We start from the raw sequence: 25,954 nt of genomic DNA, 5'->3' as shown, positions 1-25,954 counted from the left end.
ACCCAAGTACACATGTATTGTAATACAACGTTTTACTAATTCACTCAACAAATTAGTTAGTTGTCAATCACATGATTATTTAATACTAATAAAGCAATAACATAAAATAACTAAATTTCTTAAGACCAATCTTGGAATCGAAGGAAAATTTTTAAAGAACTTTTTAAAGATAAAACTTTACGGGATAGCTAAACCCAGAATAATCAATTTTATTATTTGAAAATCAATTACAATCAAGTCTCAATCACAAAACTTTTCTCAATTGACTCTCTTACTTGACACGACAAACGACCCATTTGCCTCTATCACAGTAGCAGCCCAAACCTTTGACGATCTTCAAATATTGGATTTCTCCTGGAACTCCAATGGCTGAATCATGATCACTCAATCTCCAACATGCAGCACGATCACTCTTGAAGAGAGGAAAATAACTATAAAATCTTCAAGAAAATTTTCTCACACATAAGTACTTGGAATATACTTTCCAATATCTCCAAGCCGAAATCAGTGATCTTGTAATCCAATCGGATCCCTTTAAATAAATAATCTGAAAGTAATTTGAGTTACAGTAGGACTCTGCTGACGAAGCGACTCTGTTGTGAGAGATTCATCTGATGGGATGTTGACACCTGGCACTAAGTTTTCTCAATAATAGCAACTTTCCATTCAAACTCTTTTCTAGATAATTATAGAACCATTGGAACTCGATTTTCACACTCTTAATTTATTTAAAACACTTCCTAATAACTTATAGATGAACTCAAAATAGCTATAGATAAAGTTAAAGTATTTTACATTCATCCAAATTACAAAACCAAAGATATATAAAATAAACTCTATCATTTTAGTCACCTAGTCCTAGCCAAACTCTTGCATTTACAAGACTGAAAAAAGAAAAGAAAAAAAAAGATAAATAGGCATATCTGATATGATCTTAAAGCGAGACATCATCAATAAAATAGATAGGTAGATACTCCGATTAATAATTACCAATAATTTGTTAAAAAAAAATGAAGTGTTTGACAAATGGGTTGGAGGTTATCTGCACTGTTATTCACAAGGTGTAGCTCAGTACTCACACCCCTTTTGGATATATATGTATATATATAATATTAGTGTCAAGTCCTAGAAAGCCCTTCCCTCGAGTCAAAATCCAGCTTCATTATCAATGACATTACAAAGAGTTTTAGATAATTTAGCTTCATTATCAATGTCATTAGAAAAGGTTTTAGATAATTTAGCTTCATTATCAATAGCATCGGTACAGTAGTACTATATTTTTGGTTTTGTCATCATGATCGTAATAGGAAGGTTTTAAAATCTATTTCGGGTCTGTGCTGAAGATTTGTTCCATACTAAGGGTTTATCACCGATTCTTATACTAAGGACTCAGTTTCATTTAAGCTTTTTATTGGGTAAGTTTAATTTAGAAATTATGGAACTAGAATACTAATATAGTAGCAAATGGAACACATTCTAGGGTCTAATGACATCCAAGATCGAAAGAGGTAGAGGTTTTGTGGTGAATTTTATCTAACAAATCAAACTCATTCAACTTTTTAGAATGGGTAACCATAGACGCAGAAACTAAAGGCAAAAATTCACCAAAACAAGATGAACCATCAACCAACAAAATTTTCACGCCCTTACAAAAGCACCTACTTACATATATCGGCACGAGAATGAAGACAACGACACGAGGATGAAGATCAAGGCACGAGGTAATGGAGCTTTGATTGGCAGAGGAGGCTAAGGTTTCAGAGAGAGAGAGAGACTGAGATTGAGAGAGTGCTGGACCACCATTGGAGAAAGAAAAAAGCGTGCTTTTGATGGTAAAGAAGAATATTGTGTTCAACTATCAAAACTTATAGCCTAGGCTACACTTGAACAACTATGCATAGTCCCTAATGTCTAATTTGGCAAAGGTTCATGTAAGAGGAAACAGGCACTACAAGATTAAATTGGACGAAAAATAGCATATTTCTTGATCTTTTGTATTGGCCAGACTTGAAATTGAGACTTAACCTCGACGTAATACATATTGAAAAAAATATTTGCGATAGTATATTAGGAACATTACTGAGTATCAATGGAAAAACTAAGGACACCACAAATGCGCGTAGGGATTTGGCCAATCTCGGACTAAGAAAATAATTACATTTACATCATGATGGTGATCGTTGTGCGATGAGTCTTTCATGTTATACCTTAAATCGTAATGAGAGAATATCTTTTTGTGAGTGGCTGTCACAACTTACATTTCCCGATAGCTTTGCCTCAAATATTGCGAGGTGTGTGAACATTAATGAAGAGAACATTTCAGGAATGAAAAGTCAGGACTATCATATTTTCTAGCAAAGGTTGCTTCCAATTGTGATTAGTGCTTACCTACGACCCGACATCCACCTATCTTTGACTGATTTAAGTACCTTTTTCAAAGAACAGTGTGCATGAACATTGACTTTTGAAGGGTTGATTTGGCTTCAAGTAAATATTTCTATCATCCTTTGTAAACTTGAGATGATATTTTCACCTGCATTTTTTGATATAATTTTGCACCTCACAATTCATTTACCAAACAAGGCATTACTTGCAGGACTAGTGCAATACAGGTGGATGTACCATTTTGAGAGGTACTTGGGCAAGTTCAAGAGTTATGTCCGGAACAAAGGTCGTCCTGAGGGTTCAATTGTTGAAGCCTATGTTCATGTTGAGTGGTTTTGCTCAATGTATCTAAATGACACTGAGACTAGATATCACTATGTTGAAAGAAACTCAGACCTTTTACAACCATTTAATCAAGAATTTTTTTTTCTATATTCTCACAAAAGGTGCGTCCGCTAGGGTCATCTAACACTCACATGATGAAAGAAACACTCTTCCCAAGGGCCCACTGATAAGTGCTTAATAATTGTGACGAGATCGAGCATTATCTAGTGTAAGTAATTAATCTTTTTAGTTACTTTATTACTTGTCTAATCCATTTCTACTGAAACTAATAACACTTTGTTTTTTGTAGTGAGCATTATAATAAGATCAAAAGGGAAGGCACAACTAACATTGAGCGTTGGCACCAGCCTCAATTTCCCGAGTGGTTTAGAAAACACGTAAGTATTTTCAACGTAATTTTTGTAGCTTGGATAAAAATTCTCATGCATGGTGGTTTGTGGGCATCATAATTAAAGATATTACGAGTGTATCTTCAACTTATATATATATATATATATATATATATACACACACTAATTGTAGTTGCGTGTGACTTACCTGTTAGATTTGAGAGTTGCGTATGATGAATCCAGCCAAAGTTACTGATGAAATCTATGCACTCACATGTGGTGCCAACAAGTGGGTTTCATTGTATGTTGGATGTATAATGAATGAAATTAGATTTCATACAAAAGGACGTCAGATACATTGTCGAACGCAAAACAACGGTTTGGTTGTCCGTGAAGAACATCAATCAAAGCCAATTGACTTCTATGGGGTGTTGAATGATATTTTAAAGGTGCGCTATCTAGGGTGGTGTAAGGTATATTTGTTTCAATGTAATTGGTGGGACATTGGTGATAGGAAAATGGTGATATGTGTTGGCGACCACTTGATGAGTCTGAATACTTCTATAACATGGTATAAAGATGAGCATTTTGCTCTTGCATGCCAAGCACAACATGTGTTTTACTTAAAAGATATTAGTTTGGCAGGCAATTGGTATGTGGTGCATAAGATAACTAATAGGAATGTGTACAACATTCCTTTAGTTCCCTTGTTGAGAGTGATGATGATGCAGAATCTCTGACAGTGATGGTTATTAGGAAAATGAAACTAATATCATAACCATGTCGTATGTTAATTGTAGTGACCGAGACTTGTTGAATCCATTGCATAGAGTAGATGAAGAACCTTTGTTCATTGACCCTTCAACCATATTAGAACATCAAAGATTTGAACAAACTGACCAAGAGGCATTTCTTGACAATGATAGCTTTGATGACGAATTGGGAACTGACAACATAAATGACCATAGTGGTGGCAGCGAGGAAGACAATAATCTTGACGATGATACTACCTCATATTCAAATTATGGTATGGGCAAGTGCAGATTCTAGGATTTTATTACGTCAATTTCGATAGTTTATGTGTTTAATCTTACCTTGTGTATATATGAGTACTTTTGGCAGAATGAACATTACGGTCATATCAACCACATAAGCTGGATTCAATGTGCATTGAAGATATTAGTTTGATATCAACATCGGCTACTAAATAACAATTTGATTTCTATTAGTTTTTTCCCACCAAAGACTTGCAAACCAACTGGTATGTGCAAAAATACTATTGTAACATAATATAATGGTTTCTATACAACTCATAAATATATATACTAGCTTGAATATATGTTATACTACATAAATTCATAACCAATGATAGAATAGATGCATGAATCTATATAAAGACTCAAACGCATTACTCTTATATGCAGATGAATCTGTATGTGGCAGCGTGATTTATAACAAGGATCATGAGCTGGCTACTAAGATGGTTTGTATGTTCTAGGGTGTGAATGTAATCTCTCATATTTTCTTATTTCTTCTAGGTCTGTCCAATTAAGTAATGGCAGATAGTTGACTTTTGTGGTGAGTATAATAGGTTGGATAAATTCCTGCTATTTCTATTCAATATAAGTATCACTTTCAACATAATTTGATGTGATTCTCATAGAATTAAGATGGTTTGACAAGTCAAAAGGAGTTTCAAAAATCATAAAATTCTCTTGTCACAGTAGGTCATTACTACGTCTCCCCTACATGCATGTCACAACAAGTTCAATACTGATATTTGAATGGGGTATTCATCAGTTCGCTAAACATCCCTATCAATTAATTTATGTAAGGACGGAATGCATTAACATTAGGTATGTGATGACAAGCCAATGAAATTAAGAAATAAAAATGGGCTCATTTACATTGGCTTGCATAATTATTTATTAATTTGCTGAGTTTAAGCCTTGAGATGCAATATTTCAATTAAAAAACCTCCAAGAATTGGGTATATGATGTTAAATAATGGAAAATTGAGTTTCATGTTGTCGTCTTCCCAAGGAAGTGCTATATGGGAGTGTTGTTACTGTTGAGTGTGAGGCCATTGCTCGGTGTTTGAGTAAAATGGAAGTCTCAAGTATGTTCATACAAGTGCAAATTTAAAATGGCACCCCTGGGATGAGAGGTGTATGTGGATAAGGTCCAAGAAATTCTTCGCAAACAAGAAACGCACAAGAGTCCTGTCTTAGGAGTCTTGGGTTTCTGGGACGTGGCCATGGTGATGGCCCCGCCTCCTGTGGGGTCTTCGACTACTATGGGGGCTTCGGATGATGGTGTTCTGGTCAAGTCAACTTATGTTCAAGCTATGGTGAGGTAGGATGTGTCTCCTTCCAATGGGGAGCCTGGGTTCATTTTTAGAGATGTGGAGATGTCTAAAGTAGCCGAAGACTTTCGTTTTGCCTTGATGTTAAAGTTTGTACGTTTGTGTTCTCCGATAGATAAGATTAGACGCCATATTATTAAATCGTGGGGGTTAGTGGAGGGCCCAATGATTAGCTTCATGGATGGGCATCATGTGCTTCTTCGGTTGCAGTCGGAGCGGGATTTTGTGCATGCATGGGCACGAGAGGGCAGGTGGATGGAAGGATGTGTGTTTCGGCTGTTCAAATGGACGAAATAATTCGATCTTCACATTGAATCTTCTCTAACGCCGCAGTGGCTGTTCTTGCCTGGGCTTCCCATGCACCTATATCGGCAAGATTGTTTGCAGATCTTAGCCACAAGATTTGGTCGGTATTTGGGTTCTGATAATACAACTTTGAATCAGATGAGAGCAACGGGTGCTTGCATTTGTGTTGAAGTGGATTTGAAGGAGGAACCAGTGCAAGGTTTCTCGATCGTGGTATTTGGGAATAAAACAATTTGGCAGCTGGTGGAGTACGAAAAGATAGGTTTCTATTGTTCTAAGTGTTGTCGACAAGGCCATACAGATGAAGTTTGTAGATTGGATGGTTACAGGAAGTCTTCAGGGGGTGAATGGGCCATGGCTCAGCGATAGGCAAGTAAGGAGTTGTCCAAGGAGGTTGATGTGCCTTTTGATAATTTAGGGGTGCATGAGGATCCCCAAAGTTCCTTGGGTCTTACTGTGGCTGATAAAGATAATCAAGAAACCAAATAATTGCCCATAGTTGAATTAAAGGACGATGAGATTAATACAGATGGTGATCAACGGTTGACAGAACTTCATTCGACGGTCTTGACATTACCGGGTGAGGATGGGAATTTGGTATGTGGAGGAGTGGTGGCAAAGGAGGCTGAGCGTGAGCAACTGGCGGTTACAGGGTGTCCAATGGGTCAGCGTGATCTGCGTGATGCTGAGGGGGCTGTGCTGCAAACAAAGTTTACTAACCAAGTGGTAGAATGGGGTATGTTGGGAGAGATGTTGGGGGGAAATGCTATAGAGTAAGGGCATACGAATCTGGTTTCGAAGTTGATGGAGTTAGAATGTAGTGATAATGTTCCATCGCCTCTAGATGGAGATGGGATTGAAAGCATGTCTTATGGGAAGATTGAGTGTAGGCCACCATCGATTATGAAAGAAAAGTGTTATGATTCCAATACGGAGATACAAGGATCATCACAGGTCAATGGCAAAAAACAGGTGCTGTGTCAATCTCAAAGGGTGTTATCCCATCCTTCTAAATTAAATTTGTGATGGACAATATGTTGTTGTGGAACGTACGTGGGTAATTGTCCTGCAAATGCTTTGGCTCTTTTAGGCGAGCAAGGCCTGAATATGAGATTTAATTCTTTCGATTCTATACCTTGGTATGTAAAAGGCATGATTCGTTTAGACAAGGTAGGACTTCCTAACATTCATATCTAGTTTCTTGGGTTCTTAGGCTTGTTTAGTTTTCTTTATGTTTATGTCGTTAGGTAGGATTGGGATGTTTTATAGGCATGTTTTAGTGGCTATGGTGTTTTTTGGGTTCTTTGTTTATGACTTGTTTGTAATCACGGTATTCCTCCGCCATATGTGAGGGTTTATTAATAAACTTGGAATGGGATTGCTATGTGGGTGGCTACCGGCTCTTCTTAAAAAAAAAAGTACAAATTTTATGACTTATTCATAAAATCACCAATTTCTAATGTTACACTACCTAGAGGGGGTTTTAAAGCGATAAAATCCATAATCAACACTTGTATTGAACTTCCTTTTACAAAGGGATTCACAAGACTATGCAAACTAACTCATATTTAAATTAACATTATTATTTATTTTTATACTTCAATTCTCCATTTGCTTATAGAGCCACCCATATTAAAAATGCAAAAATCCTACTATTTTCGTTGGTGGCTATGTATGGGAGTTTTTTGTTATATTTTTCCATTTTTTTTCTTTTTTAACATGGTATAAGGATGTGTTAGTTCTAATATTGTAAACTTATTATTTTTTAACAAATATAACAAAGTGTTAGAAACTCTTTGTTAAAAAAAAAAAAAAAAAACATGCACTATTAGCTTGCTACAGTAGTGGCAGTAGGACATAGAAGATAAAAATAAGATAGAGACAGGGGTGGGAAAGACAAATCCAAGCGGGAAAAAAGGAGAGATTATCATAACAAAAGAAAAAAAAATATGTACTTTGATAACTCTACCTTTCCAATCACTATAGTGGTTAAGCTAACCACCCCTAGTTCCTATCACACAAGAGGAGACCACTCACTTGGGTCACATAAAAGCAGAGCACTGGACAGAGTCTAGAAGCTGAAGGAGACGTGGGCATCTGGGAATTTCTAGAACCTCATACTTTCCAAAAGTGAAGCAAGCTGACTTCCAACCTGGGGTCTATCAAAGACCCAGGATCACACTACTGTCAATAATACGAAGAGCTTGGGTTTGCCATTTCTCTCTTTGTTCTGACTCTCTCTCTCTCAAAAGATTTTTCTACTTTGTTCATGTTACACTTGCTTTAATATATTAATAAGAGAGATTATTCATATATTGTCACGGTCAACACTTGCTAGAGTTGCATTATAGTTTGAGTGGCTAAGTCTCATATTAAAATTAAAGTTTAAGCAAGATGGTGTCATGGATTTATTTCATATCACGTAAAATGTTGGCCACTCACCCATACTCAAAAACAAGATTTTTTTTTTCCAGCCAACATGAGTTAAGCAATCTTGTATGTAAAAATTATAGTTTTTTTGGTATTAAGTTTTATTTAATTATTTGTTACATACATACATGCATGTTTCTTAGATTGGTTTGCCAAAATTACAGTGTCTTGTTCTGTATTGATTGGGATGTACAATTACCTAGCACTCACATGATGCAATTCCTCTTAACCATGTACAAGATGTTGTTGACTTAACTGGTGTGCAGCATTAACTTTTAGCAACTCATTTAAATTAAGTCTTATTTGTTGTTGCAGTCCATTAGTGTAAAATGTCAAATTGATAGTGTGGTATAAATTTGGCATGAATGATATAATTCTGGAACTTCCTTTTCATGTCCAAAAGACTTTTAATTTATACGAGTATTATGCAGTTTCACCAAACGTATATGATCCAAGATTCATATATGTTTTAGGCATAGCCAAAAAAAAAATTGTAAAGCATGCATCTTTGTTATGTTTTCATATCTAATGTCGGGAACCAAAAAAGACACGCTCTTTAAACGCCTTTGAAAAATTGGAAAGATACATTTGAATATTAAGGATGGACATAGAGGTCCATCGTGTGAGAATTACAACATATTTTCTAGACAAGTGAAAATGATTATGAGACTTCATGCAAATATGCGCCATGCAAGCTGGAAAAAAGTAGACAAAAAGGAGAAAGATGAGCTCATCGACCGTGTTCGAGTAAATCATTTCATTAGTCATTTTGTCTGAAACACAATTTTACTACTGCAAACACCAAGTCTTAAAAGAAATGCAATTTTCACTAATATATTTGTTTCATAGGCTAACTTTATATTGGATTGGATACAAAATTCTCATCTTGAGTGTGTGACAAACACAGTTGCTCAAAAATATAATGGATTCCATTACTTACTGCGCAAGCAATACCTGGGGTATGCAACACACGAAGCGGCACTTTCTGGTGGGACAACCTGGGTGGAGAAGCCCGTATGGGAACACTTATGTGCAATGTGGTCAAGTGAAGGTTTCAAGGTAAATATCCATGTATATTAAGTTCTCTCTTTGTTAAAACATAATGATATACATATCACTTTTTATTACAAGTGCAGTAGTGATCATTTTATAGAATGATGAAGTAATGTTTCAAAATTAAATATCAGAAAATGTAAAAAGAGAAATAGAAAGAATAGGCGAAAACAACGGATCAACCATACAAGTGGTAGGAAGCCTTTTGTTAGGATTATGGAGGAAATGGTAAGTCGTAGTTAGTACATTCATCTATAAAAAAAAGTTATTTCTATTATGTGATTGGAGTACCTAATCCAGTCTTTGATGATAAAGAACGAACAAGCCTCGAATTTGGTAGCCTTTTATAAAGAAGTGCATTGGTCAAGAAAGAAATGTAAATTTATCACCAAAGATATAGAGCAAAATTATGTAAGTGGTTAAATCATCTTGATGTTTTTAAATTAAAACTTCTTAAACATTACATAATGGTGCTTCATTATCTATGGATGTAGAATCTGATGCTTGAGCAATTGAATGAGACCGAGGTGGATGGAGACATGGATGAAGTAGCTAATGCAGTGTTCAGGGATGTTTTAGGACGTCGACTAGGTTATGCAACGAGACTAGGCCACTCTGTTATACCTGAACCATCTCTTTCATTGAAGAACAATGGGGATTATCAACGCATAAAAAAACTTTTGTTGAGCAACTTAGGATGTGGCTTGGTTGGAAGTGATAGGAAGGGATACAACACATTCATATTCATAGGTGCATATCACTCCTTTGCATTCTTGGTCCATGTATTGCATTATTAATTATTATATTAGCTGCTCTATGTCATACCATGCATATAGATGGATAAAAGTGATTATTCGCAAATAATGTGTACAAATGGTAGGGTTGGGTATTTTTGGATATTTAAGATAGCTGATGGTATTGCATATTTTTTGCCAATGAATATTTAAGATAACATATAATGTTGCAGAATTTTTTGCCATTGGTTATTTAAGCTAAGCATATAATGTGCAGATTTTTTCTATTGGATATTTTGGATAGCATATAATATTGCAGATTTTTTTACATAGTGGATATTTAATCTAGGATGATCTTGCATGAATCTAGAAACTATCATTAAGTGTAGAAAGTTACTCATGAGCTATCTCTACTTAGAGTTATTCCAGTCTGATAGCCTCCATTATTAATAACATGATAGTAATATATAAGATTATCTTGTTATTTTTATACAGCATATCTCGATCAATTAGCAAGGGGACTAAAAGTTGCAACTATTTTAAAGACACAATGTTGTCTGAGAGACTAAAGTGATTTGGAGGAAAGATGTTTTTGAGCCAAGACCATAGCTCGTGCTTTGGACGTGTAAATCAAGTCCTTTAACATGCAGTTCTTGAATCTAGGTGTATGAACTGCTTCTACAAGTTGCCATATTGTTGGAAATTCTTGTTTTGCTACGTTCTGACTATTGGCTGATTGTGAACATTGCATTTTATGTGGATCATATTTAATAATAACAGAAGAAATATATAAAATATGTGTGTATATATGGAAGTGCTTTAGCTAGTTTTGGAGTTGATAGAGCTTATATCAACTCGGTTTTTATGATAATGGCATTTCTGCAGCAGTGTTATCAGCAAAGTATATTAGATTGTTCGATGGTTCTATCTTGGGTCATTAATGACCATTATGTCATATTGATCATTATAACAATGGGATAGCTAGCTTCTATAAAAAGGATTGGAAAGATGATGCCCAAAGACCATTACAGGTAGAAAATATGGTCATCAAATTTGACTAATATGTAATAAGCAATAAATATTTCTCCCTCAAATGCAATCCTATATATATATATATATATATATATAAAAAGGGTAGCTGGAGTATTCTATTACCTACTGTGTATCCTTGTAGAAAAAGATGTTTTAGTGGCAAAATTTGAGACCTGCATGCAGCTTGAATACTATAGTCATGTTGGGCGAAACTTTATTTTTATGACAAGTTTTTGTGGAAATTGCCTTTTAGCAGCACAATCAACTCAACAATAAAAATATTTTTGGACAAAACCAATTGATATCTGATCTTTGGTGATGATGTATCTCTACAGAAATTGGGTTTTAGAAATATCCAAAATAACAAAAAAGTAATATATTAGTTGTTCTTCTCATCGATTTTACAATATATTTTATGAATCCCATTTGCGGATATTTTTGTTTTAGCAACAATATCAAATTGACAATAAAAGTATTTTCCATGAAACTTTTTGTCAATAGCAAATTTTTGTTGGTGAAGTCTGGTTGCAGTAATTGTCTTTTAGCAGAGGTATCAACTTGCCAATAGAACCAATTTACACCGATACTTCTAGTCATCAAAAGCCTATTTTGATCATGTCTCTTTGCGGGAGAAGATTTTTTGTGGAGACGTAGGTTGCCAATAGTATTCATTAGCGGCGATTACTATTTGTAGGAGAAAGGGAATAGTTGTAGAATTTCTTAATGAAAAAGGTATATTTGTGGCAACATATCTGCGCGGCAATTAGTATAGTGTGCGGTGTTGAATGATCTGATTGAAATATTCTTGTCGGGTTTTTTTTCATATTAGCAACGACTGAAGTTGCCGTAAAAAGTAGATATTTGCGGCAAAGTTCACTTTTGCCGAATTTCATACTTAAATTGGCGTTCAATTATCTACAAACGTGTGGCCACTTGATTTTGTCAGTATTGGTGTTTTACGGCAATTTTTCATGCTTATTGAGGCAAAAGTCGTTGTGGCAAAAAACTAAATATATTGTAGTGGGAGAGAGAGTATGAAGAAACTCGAAGGTGGAGGAAGTACTGGAGAAGAGTTTCGGCATAAGGGTTTGACCTTTAGGTGTATCAAAACGATGCCATTTTGATCAAGCAAAATGACATCATTTTGATACTGGGTTTTTTTTTTTTTTTTTTTGAAATCCGGGTTCCTAGTTTAAAACCTGATACCTGATACCTGATACTCAGCCCGAGTTTATTTATGCAGTGATCGGCCCAAATTTTTTCCAGGCCGAAACCTGGTTATCTGGATTCCAGGCCGGGCTGGGAATGAACAGTCCTACACTGAATACACTATAGATATGTCCATCTTATTATTCCCAGCATTTTCAACCGAATGGCCGAACTTTAACCAAAAAAATATAGAAAGCGAACTCGGTAATGATGGTATAAGATGTTAAATCTTGGGCCTTGGCCAGCTACTGTTCCTACAATTATTGATTCGGCATACTACTTCTTCACAACTTTAATTCATTACGGGGCCGATCGAATTTTGCAGCTCATGAGTTCTTTTCGGTGTTAGAAAAAACGATGGAAATTAAATAACTCCAAATTAGTCCTAAATTTCTATATGCAGAACATGGTACGAAACTAAAATATTTACCCATATTATATTATATATATATATATATGTATGCATACTATATGGACCGCCGGCCTAATTAACCTAAACTATATGTATATGTGTATATGGTAGAAAAAATTAAGTAAATTAAGCTTGAATGGTCTGCCCGTGCCATATAAAATAAAAATATACATTATTAATTTTCCATCAGATATATATATGTATGATATTGAATTACAAGCATGATAATTCGACATATTAATTAATTAATGGTTTGCAGCTAATTAATTAATATATATCCCTTATTATTAAACTTAGAGGACTACTACATCCACAAAAAAATTACACAAAAACAATCTCACAATCTGACATGACTTTATCTGATCCGTTAAATTTACTTTACAATAAAAGTAATTTTATAATCTGATAAATCACATCGAACCAAATTTATAATCTGATAAATCACCACGTCAATTTATAAAATTACTTTTATGTAATCTCTTTGTGCATAAAATATTTCCCTTAAACTTATATTAATTAATTGATAAAACCAAATTAATTGCCCACATCTTGAATATTGTTACTAAAGAAAAATGAGAACCCATCCCTATCTTTCAAAAAAACTCTCATATTTTGATATAGTACTTTACCGTTACTTTGACAACATCGATACTTGATTCAAATTTATGTTGTTCTAGACCATGATGACACATTCTTCATTTCTTAATTTTTACAAGAAATTCATATATATATATATATATATATATTAAGGATATATCACTTTGAGGCCGGTGCCAGCCTCAAGCGGAGATCGACATCGTCTCTTCCACTTACTTCCTCAATCAACTGTGCTTTTCTAGAGGGCAGATCAGCCGAACCCGCCGTAGGTGACTGAAGTGGCTGCTCAAGTACTGTCCTGCTCGGGGACCCAGTAGTACTGGAGCGAAACAACGGCTCTGATCCCCCCGCATGCCCAAGCACAATAACTGGAAGAGCTACTACTGACCGTCGATGATGATCGTTTAGGAACTCGGCCTGCTTGAACCATTGCCTTTCTCTCTTGTGAGCATTTTGATGGCCCCCAAGTGCCTGAGAATTCGAGAACCCTCGGTGACAGTATTGACACTCAAACAATCTCTTTCTATCTGCATCACATGGCACTGTTACGGGCACATGATCGACAGTGCCCGCCACTGGAAAACCAAATAGCTTTAGCACGGAGGATGTTTTTTGGCCGGACTCGGAGTCATCGAGGACGCTGTTTCCTGACGCACTCATGCTAAAGAACCTCTCTCTGTACGTGATTTAAAGGAAATGGGTGCGACACATATATCTGTTGGAGAATGAATTCTCTCGTATGTATGCTTACTGTATTTATAGAGTCAGATTTTAATGCCGTGTTGTTAATACTGTTTGCTGCTTGTCTTTTGCTATGAAAGACTAGCTGATAGCGATCCGTCTTGCATTCATGCTCAAACTATACCCATCTGCAATTAAAAAGATCATGTCATTTCATCATTTTGTGTGTTGTTACGTTGGACTTGGATTCTCATGACAAAGACGCAACTTTTGCTTGCAGCGCGCGCGCGTCCCCCGGCCCTCCCTCCTTCCTTCCTCTCCCTACTGAAAAGCCAAATGAAAACTATATATACGGAGGAGATTTTATCTTTTATAATGTTAACCAAAGTATATACCATACGGTACGTGAAGATATAGATATATATATATATATATATCTATCACCTATACGTCGAACCAAATTCATGTAACAAGAAAATCGGCTGTTGGCCTGGAAAGTTGAATTGTATTTAACTTCAAGTGAACTTCAATACCACATGATGTTTGTGCAGTTTACCGGCTGTGGGTAGCTGACTATTGGTAAAAGAGTACTTAATTTGAGCAATCGCCCCTTGCTTTCCTTCCTAATTTTGGGCATCGAATTCCCCTTTTAGCTCACATCGTTGCCTTAATTACTTCATTTTGGCCCCTACACAACATGCATTTGCTTATAAAGTTAATTTGAGAGTTTGGGCCCTTGTTATTCGACCACTCATTTTTATGGCTATTAATGCTGCATATAGGGGTGTGTGTATGTGTGTGTGTGTGTGTATATATATATATATATATATATATATATATATATATATATATATATATAGAGAGAGAGAGAGAGAGAGAGAGAGAGAGAAATTTAACCTCTTTCACTCATGCACATATATTATATATATATATATACACAATAATCCAACGTATAATGGTGCCCCTTTCTAGTTTGGGTTTACCACTACGTGATTTAGGTTAGTTTTGGATAGTGAGTTCAGATGAGATAAGTTTATATAAAAGTTAAAAATTATATAAAATATTATTAGAATATTATTTTTTAAAATTATTACTGTTTTGAGATTTGAAAAAATTGAATTGTTTATTATATTTTATGTGAAAATTTATAAAAGTTGTAATGATGAGATGAGATGAGTTAAGAGTGTTTCTCAATCCAAACCAAACTTTTAGTTGTGAATTTATCCCGGCCGTCCATTTATGTTTCATTGTGAGAGAAAAATCTAATATTATGCAGCATGCTTTGGTAGAGACCTTAATGTAATATATAATTGGGGCTGTAAATTCACATGAGAACGTGCATGCACATATATACAGACAAATATAATATATATATATATATATACATACATATATATACATACATTATAGGCATGAGAGTACAAGTTGTTAAATCCAGCTTCATAATTGGTAGTCACAAAAGTCATGAGTAGATGTAATGATGCCTCCAAATCTAGGGTTTAAGCTTTTAAGTTAAATGCGGTACTAAGTTACTAACATATAAATATATATATATTTGTATATATATCCAAGCCTCTCACAATAAAAAACTCCACTATAAAAATCCAAAAGCTTAAAATCAAAGCCTCACTTGAAAAATAACGATAGATTCATCTCCCAACAAGAAACACGACAAAATAATGGAAACACTAACAGGGCAAAACAAACGATCGAGGATGTATTTAATGGATGAAATTGAGTGTCGGCCACTTCTATGCACGAGAATGGTGTTGCAGTCCTCGTAGTATGCCAGGATGATGACTGTGTTTCCCCGCAATAATCCAAGCTCATTTGACTTCACGCTCTGATCATTTTTCTTTCGTGGAACCTCGATCGATGAATTAATAGGACCACCGAAAGTACTCATCATGAATTGATTCAAGTAGAACGAACGATCGATCGATGATCTCCTTTAAATAAAAATGAAGAAATATATAAAAGAAAAAAGTAGAATCCTCTTTAAAAGATCTTTAATTCTAAAGTCATGGATCGATCATGATGAGTCTAATTAATTCTCACCATTTCCCATCAAGCTCCAGGAGATCATGCGGGACACAAAAAAGTGTACGTACGTCCAGGGGAGGTTTTTCAGCAGCCCTTAAAAGCGGGCACCCTGGAAATGAAAGCTAACGAGAATTTAAGGACGACATAAACAGCGACGTCATGATCGATCCCTCTGTTTGTGTTTGTGTTTGTGTGCATCTGTGTGTGATGCACTAAACTAAAAGACACGAGTTTGGAGGGATGGCCCTGCGCGCAGCATGTTTAGCTAGCTCTCGCAAGGAATCAATATTTTACATGAGCTATCTATAGGCCGACAGCTTGGGGGGTTTTATAAACTGCTTGGAATAGACAAATCTCATGCAAGCTTTCTATATAGATTTCACTTTAAAAAAAAAAAAAATTTTACACTTTTTGAAATAGGGCTGACTTTTTTATAAAGAGATTACGTGAAATTTGTCTATTTAGGGTAAACAAGCACAAAGCAAGATAGCCCCCACTGTTTTATAAGGTATCCAGATTCAGGATATCATGGTGCTTACTCTTTTCTGCTTTTATACACACACATGATGTCTTTTTCCTAGCCGGCCTTGAGAAGCATGATGGATATGCAAAGCACTATTTCAATTCTTGACATCAAACATGTCTTGCTTAGACACGACGAAACACCAAGGATTTTGTACTGGCGGGGGGACGAGTACTCAATATTCGGAGGATAAGGTAGCTAGCTAGAGGGGCATCATGATCATGACCATGAAACTTTACTTTCCGCTCTCCCGTAGATGAAGCAAGCTAGCTAGCTAGCTAGCTAGGGGCCATTCGTTCGGAAATCCAGCTCTTAAATAAATGAAATTACCGCGCGCATGTATGTCGCTCATCAGTACCTTTGTTTTACCATGACTACGTACATGCATGCAGTACTTAACAGATCGAGCCCCACCTCCAACTAATAATTATACTGTATACAGACAAACTTAATTACCATATTACACATCTTGATTATTTATGTTCACGAACAACATGATGAGTACTGTATTGTTCGGAGCCTTGTAAGAAGCAGTTTAATTTGATTTATTAAAAATTCACATTTTTCCAGTACATGCATGTATCGATCATGCATGCAGCTAGCGGGATTAAATACGTACTGGTACGTAGGTAATTCTTGTCGTATGTCCAGCAATTCTCCTCTGAAAAATGTATCTAACATGTTAGACTACCATACAGTTTTAAAGTGTGTAAATTATATACTCTTTTAAAAAAGATTAGAATGAACTTTTATTAAAAAATTAATTTTTTCATATGAATTTTATATTTATTACCATTTTTTTTCTAAAATGAGTATACAAGATTTGCACAATATCTCAAAAATTACAAATATAATTTCTCTTTTTGAAAGAATTTTGAGGTTGAAAGTAGTTGGCCAAGATGACCAAACCATGATAGATTTATTTATCATTACATGAAATATGGTTACAAGATCATGATGAGCACCTAGTTAAAACTGTTTCACCCGTAATTCTATTCTAGATATTTAAAAGTACGGTAAATATATATATATATATATATTATATGTTGATATCGTATTTCGCGGCCTCAACAACTCTACGCTGTTGGGTTTGAGCTTGGTTCCTGTTGGGATGAAGAGTGGGGGCCTCGGGAGCCGGGGTACCTCCAACGCTCAAATCAGTTTCAGTATAAGAGAGAAATAGACAATTAAGGAATGAGAGTATAAGTATTCAAAAGAGTAAACCCTCTCTCTGGCCATGAGAGGGGGGTATTTATACTTAGCTAGGTTGGCCCTTGTGGTGGGAGTTGTAGGTGTGCCATTCCGTACGGGATCGGGTGTTCCTGTCACTTACCTACCGCGCCTCAAATCAGTTCGACCTAATTACGACTGTCTCTGACATCCCAAGAGGCATGTTGTGGCATGTTGAGCCCTAGGATACATTAAATGCGACATGGCTCCCCTTCCTGGCATGGTCTTCCCTGTTCCATTAATGTGGTGTGGTCTTAGTCAGGCACGTCTACCTTCGATCTCTAACCAGTCTGGGTGCCGGGATTTAGGGTCAGGGGATGTCCTTGACTGTTCGCTAGTAATAGTGTCAAATAGTCTTGCCTTTCATCCTCTTGTTAGTATACTCTGTCCGATTGCTTCTCTTCTTGGGCTTCCTAGGCCGGCTCGGCCCAATCCAGACCTTATCCTTAGACCCGGGCCCGACCCTGGAGATTATTCCCCTTACAATATATGTATATATATATATATATATATATACACACATACACAAAGAAGGTTAGAGAGATAATGTTAATCACAACTGAAGCCTTTTATGCTAGCTGCTGATAAATTTCAAATGATCACAATGGCCCATGGGAAGATATTGATCTATTGTTATCTTTAGTACTGCTATGCCGACCAACTGGATGACTTGGCAAGACAATATTGCTTGCATCAGCTACTCTCAAAACATTTGCTCTTTAACTCTCCCTTATATCGAATTAAATTTCAAACCAAAGAGTTCTTGTCAAGTTTGCATGCTTTTATCGGGAAATAATATTTATTTTATGGTGTGTAAGTTCTGCGTACTATTTTAAAAAAAAATGAATAAATTTGATATTCACATGAAAAAAAATATTTTTTTAATAATAGAACTCACTTTTTTCAAATGGAATATGTGGAACTTACACATCATATAATTACATCTAACATTACCTTTATATTTGTCATACAAAGTTCAACCATATATTTGAATTTAAATTTTTGTGAAGGGATAAGTTGCAACATTTTTTTGCAATTTTTTAGCTTGTTAGTCATTATCTCCACATACTACATTTATTTTTATTTTTATTTTTTGATTTTATTTTTCTTAAACTAATTGAATTCTTCTACTCATTATGATCCATACACCATGTATTTGGTAAGAGAAAAAAAAAGTGTAATTTGTGAGGATGATGAATAAAATTTTTCTTTATTTTATTTATACACATGCCTCAATTAAGTTTTCAAGCCTCGTTAGGTTTCTTTAACTACAAGTGATAGGTTTATGAGGTAATCTTATAAAAATAAATTTACAAGTTAACATAGTTTAATGTGAGCCGTTTGATTTATATGGCAATAAAAGAAGTTTTATAACTTGAAACCTCATATCAAGTCATGTCAATTTATAAATTTATTTTTATAATAAAATATTATTTATATAAATAATTTTACTTACATAATTATACGTGATGACGTCTCAGCTATTAAAAATTGTAAAAATATTAAAATCTAAAATTTAAAATTCAAATTGAAAAACAAAAAACTAATAAAATGAGGCTGTCAATCAACACCTATAATATTATTATAAATTCAAATTGAAAATGTTAGATAAAAATTTCAAATGTATAAGTCTTTTGTAAAAACATAAGTCTCGTAAAGAAAAAGAAATAAAATTTTCACATTTTTCATGATAAGATTCATTTTTTTATAAAAAAAACTTATATAAAATTTGTGCATTTAGAGCTTTTATATATAAAAAATTATATACATAAGCCTCACACTCCTGCACACCACTTAAAAATATATAAATTTATTCTTTTATCCTCATGTTTCATGAAATATGAAATATAAGAATAAAAGAATAAAATTATATATTTTTTAAGTGATGTAGAGTGTAAGGCTCACGTGTAACATAACTCTTTATATATTATTTCTCAAATTGGTAACCTCGCCGATGCTATCATACTTGGGCCTTAGGCCTTGGGCCAGCGGCTTGTGGATACAGCATGCAAATTAGGGTATCCCCTAACGTACGCCACCGGGGATAAGGCACATTAGCCAATAACAAGAAGTTCTCGTGCCAGCTGTCCATTTCATACGCCACATGCGCACGCAAGCACCACACTCGAAACTATGAGTGCCCCGACGGCACCCGGTCATAACAAAATCCTAGCTCCGTTGTGATCCAACGGCTCACAATCTATGTGGGCACTCGATAACCTCGTGCATCCGTACGGCGTATGATAGCTTTCCAACCCTGAAAGTGGTTATCGTTCTCCTCAGTATGCGCGTTACTCCTCCCCGCCAGTTCCACAGTTTCGTTCTCTTTCTTTGATTTTCTGGCCCTTTTTTTGACCGTTAAATACACATTTCAGGTTCTCAGATCGAGCTCCAGGTATGTAAATTTATTTTTAAAAGTATGTTTTAAATGAATTTACTTGGAAATGTAGCTCAGTTTTCATATTTGCGATTGTTTATTTTTTGTGGGATTTTCCCAAGGTAAAACTTGGAGGAATTCGAGATCTTATCTCGATCTTTTCGACCGTTGGAAATGGATGGATTAAGTTTGTGCGATGAGGTGTTTTGTGGGTTTGATCTACTTTTGAGAGATCCATACGAGATCTGTGAGTTTCAAGGGATTCCAATGGGTTGGAGATCACGGCTACATTGGGAAATTTAGTTTTCAAGTAAAGTTCACTGCGTTTAGTCTGGAGCTTTATTTATGTTTTCTGTTTCAACTGGGGCATTTTGCCTCCTTTAGGTATGTCAACGTTTGACGTGATTGGTTAGGTTGTTATTCTGGGACATATGTTTTTCAAAGCAATCTTTTCCTATAGCAGGAGTTGATGTTCATTCTGTTGGGATTTTGCTGTCCTTTTGAAAGTAAAGACATTACACTCGCAACGTCCCATCTGGGTAATGAGCTATCCGAACACCCATAAATGATGATGGTTCTAAATTTGAAACAACCATGCCTTCCTCAGTTCTTTGCTGCCATCAAAGTAGGTGGAAACTAGAATATTTGGTCAAAAATTAATTCTAAAGAGCATGGCTGTTTTAGTTCTGATACTAAAGAATATTTAGTTCTTTTGCATTGCCTATGTGATTCAGAGCACAAATATTTAGGTTGCATTGCCCTGAGGCGTGTTTTTCTTTGCACATTGTATTCTTGAGTTGCCTTTTTCGTTAAGCTGTTAAATTCTTGCTCCAGGTTCTTTATTTTCCATTTCAGCCATCTATCAAGGAAATAATGTCAGAAGGAACAAGCGTAGTTATGGAATCTTCTGAAAATGGCACAGATTTATCTCAAGATGATATCGGCACCATAGAGGGAACACCTGACAACACAATTTTATCGCGACAAACATCTGTGAACCTTGTTCCATTTATAGGGCAGAGATTCATTTCCCAAGAAGCCGCTTATGAATTTTATTGCAGTTTTGCAAAACAATGTGGCTTTTCGATTAGACGCCATCGTACTCGAGGCAAGGATGGGGTCGGTCGGGGAGTTACGAGAAGGGACTTTGCTTGCCATCGTGGTGGATATCCACAGATGAAACCATCTGAAGATGGAAAGATGCAGAGAAATCGTAAATCATCACGCTGTGGTTGTCAAGCATATATGCGTATTGTTAAGCGGGCAGATTTTGAAGTCCCTGAGTGGCGTGTTACAGGATTTAGCAACATCCACAACCATGAACTTCTGAAACCACAAGAAGTACGTCTCCTTCCTGCCTACTGTACCATATCTCCAGATGACAAGATTCGGATTTGCATGTTTGCAAAAGCTGGAATGTCAGTACGACAAATGTTGAGATTATTGGAGCTAGAGAAAGGCGTTAAGTTGGGATGTCTACCATTTACAGAAATAGACGTCAGAAATCTTTTACAGTCTTTTCGAAATGTTGATAAAGATAGTGATTCTATTGATCTTATTGCAATGTGTAAGAAACTAAAAGATGAAAATCCTAACTTCAAGTATGACTTCAAAATAGACAGGCACAACAGGCTGGAACATATTGCATGGACTTATGCTTCCTCAGTTCAGTTGTATGAGGCATTTGGAGATGCGATGGTTTTTGATACAACCCACCGCCTGGATGCCTATGATATGCTGTTAGGCATTTGGCTTGGAGTGGACAACCATGGAATGACATGCTTTTTTGGTTGTGTGCTTCTACAGGATGAAAATATGCAGTCCTTTTCCTGGGCACTGAAGGTAAGAAGCTTGTGGGCATATGAAGAACTGCAGAATCATCATCTTTTTTTTGCTCTATTACCCACTTTACATGTGAGCCTTCAGTATTTGCATCGGACATGAACTGCTAACTTTTGAATGGGCTGTGAAATAAACATTTAATGAGCTTGGCCTTAATCTTCCAAATTGTGTTGAACTGATCTTCCAATTTAGTGCGGAATTTTGAATGGGATGCAAAATACACAATAGAAGTCATTTTTTTTAGGTAATCAAGAATTTTATTCATAAGAAAATGAAGCATAGCCCAAGTACACAGGAAGTATACATGAGAAGTACCCAACTAGGGTTTAGAACTAAAAGTAGAAAATCATGGACATTTAGTCCATTAAACCAATGACCCCCGCACATAAGAACACAATAGAAGTCATAAGATTTATTTATGGTTGTTTTTGTCTTAGAGTGTCTAATACAGTGTTTTGCTGATATATGACTATGCTGCATGTGAAGTATCATAAAATAGCATGTGATTCATCACCATAAATAATTTAACCAGATTTCTGTTATGCTATCTTTCTGAAGTTCTTGGTGAGCATAAGTTCATTTATGTTATATGATTGCTCTATACAGACATTTTTGGGCTTCATGAAAAGAAAGGCTTCACAGACAATATTAACTGACCATAACATGTGGCTAAAAGAGGCTATTTCTATTGAAATGCCTGAAACCAAACATGCCTTTTGCATTTGGCACATTGTCGCGAAGTTTTCAGATTGGTTTTCAGTACTGCTTGGGTCACGTTATGATGATTGGAAAGCTGAGTTTTATCGGCTCTATAACCTGGAATCGGTGGAAGATTTTGAACTGGGGTGGAGGGAAATGGTGAATAAGTATGGACTCAATGCAAATAAGCACATTGCCAGTTTGTATGCATTACGGACAGTTTGGGTTTTATCATTCTTGCGACTGTACTTCTTTGCAGGAATAATGAGTACATGTCAGTCAGAGTCAATTAATGCTTTCATCCAACGGGTTTTGAGTGCGCAGTCTCAGTTGGACCGTTTTGTAGAGCAAGTATGTGTCCTTTATTTCATTTCCAACCACTCTTTATTTATTTTGTATGTGTAATTGGTCAACCTGTTTTGCAATCACTATTTATTTCCTCAGGTAGCTGAAGTCGTTGATTTTAATGACCGGGTTGGAGCAAAGCAAAAGATGCAATGGAAACTGCAGAAAATGATCCTCAAAACAGGTTCACCAATTGAATCCCATGCTGCCACTCTTCTTACTCCCTATGCCTTTGGTAAACTCCAAGACGAGCTTGTGTTGGCACCGCAGTATGCATCTCTTCCGATTGATGAAGGTTGTTTCCAGGTCAGACACCATACTCAGATGGATGGAGGGTGCAAAGTGATTTGGGCTCCTTGTCAAGGGCACATCAGCTGTAGCTGCCATCAGTTTGAGTTTTCAGGCATCCTATGCAGACATGTTCTACGTGTCCTGTCAACTAATAACTGTTTTCACATTCCGGATCAATATCTACCCACCCGTTGGCGTGTTGTCAATTCCTCTTCTACCAACCCCTTCCAGACTGCATCTACAAGAGAGCATTCTGAGAAAATTCAGTTATTAGAGTCCATGGCTTCAACACTCATAACAGAATCAATTGAAATGGAGGAACGACTTGATGTTGCCTGTGAGCAAATTGCCATAGCGTTATCACGTGTTAAAGAACTTTCTAGGTCGACACATGGTATGAATGAGATTTCCTATAATTGTCCATCTGATTCATTGATCCTACCAGAGGTGGAAGATGCTGATGGAATTGTTCGGAGTTTTACGATCGGTCATCCTCATGATTCGATCACTTTAGGAAAGATTAAAGAGAGAAGGCCAAAAGATGGAACTGAGATTACCAGAAAACGAAGGCACTGTTCAGGGCCTTGCTGTGGGCATTTTGGACATGATGGATCAGCTTGTTCAATAATGGGAGATGATGATTTGCATGGAGATGCACTAGGGTACTTGTAATGCATCACTGCAAACGGTATTTATTAGATGTAGAAAGAATGGTGTCGCCTATCTTGGTGTCCATTACCTCTTTGCAAGGTGCTTTTTTTCCTCTCTCTTTTTCTCCATTCAAGATTCGCTGATACAAAAAATTTTGTTACATCCTACTAAAGATCTGCACCACATTGTAATTACATTGATAAACCTTCAAGTTAAGGTTTAACTTGACATTCCTGATATGGTGAATTTCACAGGCAAGAAAAAATGACACTGGTAACATGTTGAGTTCATACATAAAGTGAACCCCGTTAAAATCATCTGTTTTAGGCTTGTACCTATAATAGATCTTACCATATTAAAGTTTACTGTATACTTATTCTCTCGCTAGTTCCTTTGATCTCTGTTTAGCTTATGCCCTGTTGTGCACTATTGCACCTTACCCTTGCTTTGCTTGGAATTTGTGAACCAAGAATCTGCTGGTTCAGAACGTATGAGAAGATTTAAATCCTGTGTATATCTTCAAATGATTGCAGATGTCTCAAGTTGCTTATATTAGGCATCAATTTGATTTAATATATGTCGAATCTCTTGTTTGACCATCATTAACGACTTCACAGCTTTGGCATCCCATGTTTTTTGCTTCTGATTCTCAATTCCTTGTGAGGTGTTTAAATGGTAATCACATTTGGTCTGGTTCTGGTGAATGGGATAGAGGTGGCTTTTTTTCTTAGGCCTTGAAAAATGGGATTGCGAAATATCAATACTATGCAACTGACCAAATCTTTTAACTACTGGGTTTTTGTTTTTGTCCATTTTAGAACTTAGGGGCACTCGATTGAAATGATATCAACTTACGATATTCAATGGAAAATGGGAAGCATATAATTTGCAGTTCCTTTCTGAAACCTTTCAAATTTCACGCTGCATTTGAGGCATTTGAGCCATCGAATATGGTTTTCTGCCTGTTGTTTCTCAGATCAAGTTGATAAAAATATATCTTAATTGACGGTATACCTGGTTTATTATTATATACATGTAAAATTCCCACACTTCATCACTTGCTACATCACAACATTATAAGGATGACACTTCTGCATTTTCTTTGACTCCAAGACAGTTTTTTTTTTTTTTTTTAATAATCAAAATGGTGCAACACTACTACCCCTCTACCCAGCTGAATCTTCACCCAAAGAAACCTTGCTTAGCCTGCTAGGCAGCAATCTGGCACCGGTATTTGTAACTTTTCTGCCCCCAGCCTGACGATTGTGCGACCCATATAGTGCTCTCTGCGCCACTGCTTTCCCCAAATTGGAGTTGGCTGTGCCTTTTGTGTCAGGCTTTTTATCTATTGTAGTCGCTTGGTTGCTGCTGGTTCGGGCATCAAGATCACTGCCATTGGCATTGGCCTTCTCAGAAGCCATTTTTTTTTTTTTCTTTTCCTAGTTGAAGAAGTATGGAGGAAGGAACTACTCTGAGATGAAAGGCTGTATGGCAAGTATGCAATCTTTATATTGGTGTCCACTAACGGAATATTTTAGGAACAAGTGGGGTGAGAAGAAGAGCCACCTTTGTGGGGTGCAGGAAGAATTCTCACTCTTGGAATAAGTTTTGTGCTGTCTTGTCTATTTGGAAACCAAAGGTGTACCTGGGCAGCTTTTATTACATCTTGGTTCTTAAGATTGCTATTTACTCGTGTGTCTGGCTTCTGTTCAGTTTCCTGTGCAGATTGGATGCAGCTGGATGAGAACATGTGTCCACGTGTTTTGTTTTGGGGACACATGTTGGCATCTCACAATGTCCTATTTGCAAAGGAAACTGAACAGAAGCCAGAACCGTCATGCTATTAGATTTGTGGAAATCTTTACACTTGTATAAATGATTGAAGCTGCAGTCTTCAGTACTGTCTTTAAATTCATTTTCTGCGGTTTGAACTAATCTCAGTAATTTCTTTTGTAGCGTCAATGGTGCGATCTTTTATAGATTCTATCTTTTAAAAGCATCATATTGGTCAATATCTGAGGCTGAGCAGGTTGAGCTAAAGTCCACTACGTATATGCATGTGAAAAATATTTTAG

General features: G+C 36.1%; 2 protein-coding genes across 5 annotated transcripts; one reads left to right on the top strand and one right to left on the bottom strand.

Moving 5' to 3' along the window:
* Positions 1–13,356: 13,356 nt before the first annotated feature.
* LOC108985309 (zinc finger protein 8-like) lies at positions 13,357–13,971 on the bottom strand. Its single transcript, XM_018957564.2, has one exon. It carries the CDS (start codon positions 13,855–13,857, stop codon positions 13,357–13,359), a length of 501 nt encoding a protein of 166 aa, XP_018813109.1. The 5' UTR covers positions 13,858–13,971.
* A 5,866-nt stretch (positions 13,972–19,837) lies between these two features.
* Positions 19,838–24,196, top strand: LOC108985310 (protein FAR1-RELATED SEQUENCE 11-like). 4 transcript variants are annotated; one of them, XM_018957565.2, is made up of 4 exons: positions 19,838–20,069; positions 20,886–21,893; positions 22,500–22,943; positions 23,037–24,196. In XM_018957565.2, the coding sequence occupies exons 2-4, from the start codon at positions 20,925–20,927 to the stop codon at positions 23,898–23,900; spliced, it is 2,277 nt and encodes a 758-aa protein (XP_018813110.1). In that variant the 5' UTR covers positions 19,838–20,069; positions 20,886–20,924; the 3' UTR covers positions 23,901–24,196. The 4 variants fall into 4 exon arrangements, with proteins under 4 accessions (XP_018813110.1, XP_018813112.1, XP_018813111.1 ...); XM_018957567.2 differs by having other exon boundaries at positions 19,889–20,069; positions 20,907–21,893; XM_018957566.2 differs by lacking the exon at positions 19,838–20,069 and adding an exon at positions 20,456–20,590.
* Positions 24,197–25,954: the final 1,758 nt, after the last annotated feature.

The sequence above is a fragment of the Juglans regia genome, chromosome 7, assembly GCF_001411555.2.
Source record: "Juglans regia cultivar Chandler chromosome 7, Walnut 2.0, whole genome shotgun sequence".
Lineage (NCBI taxonomy): Eukaryota > Viridiplantae > Streptophyta > Magnoliopsida > Fagales > Juglandaceae > Juglans > Juglans regia.
The sequence above is the reverse complement of the archived record's forward strand: the minus strand, read 5'-3'. Positions and strand labels throughout refer to the sequence as shown.

Coding starts and splice junctions, on each gene's coding strand:
- LOC108985310 (XM_035692388.1), top strand. CDS start 20,617: ATGATGATGGTTCTAAATTTGAAACAACCATGCCTTCCTCAGTTCTTT. Junction 20,677..20,885: donor AGTTCTTTGCTGCCATCAAA/GTAGGTGGAAAC, acceptor TTCTTGCTCCAG/GTTCTTTATTTTCCATTTCA. Junction 21,894..22,499: donor CCTTTTCCTGGGCACTGAAG/GTAAGAAGCTTG, acceptor TGCTCTATACAG/ACATTTTTGGGCTTCATGAA.
- LOC108985309 (XM_018957564.2), bottom strand. CDS start 13,857: ATGAGTGCGTCAGGAAACAGCGTCCTCGATGACTCCGAGTCCGGCCAA.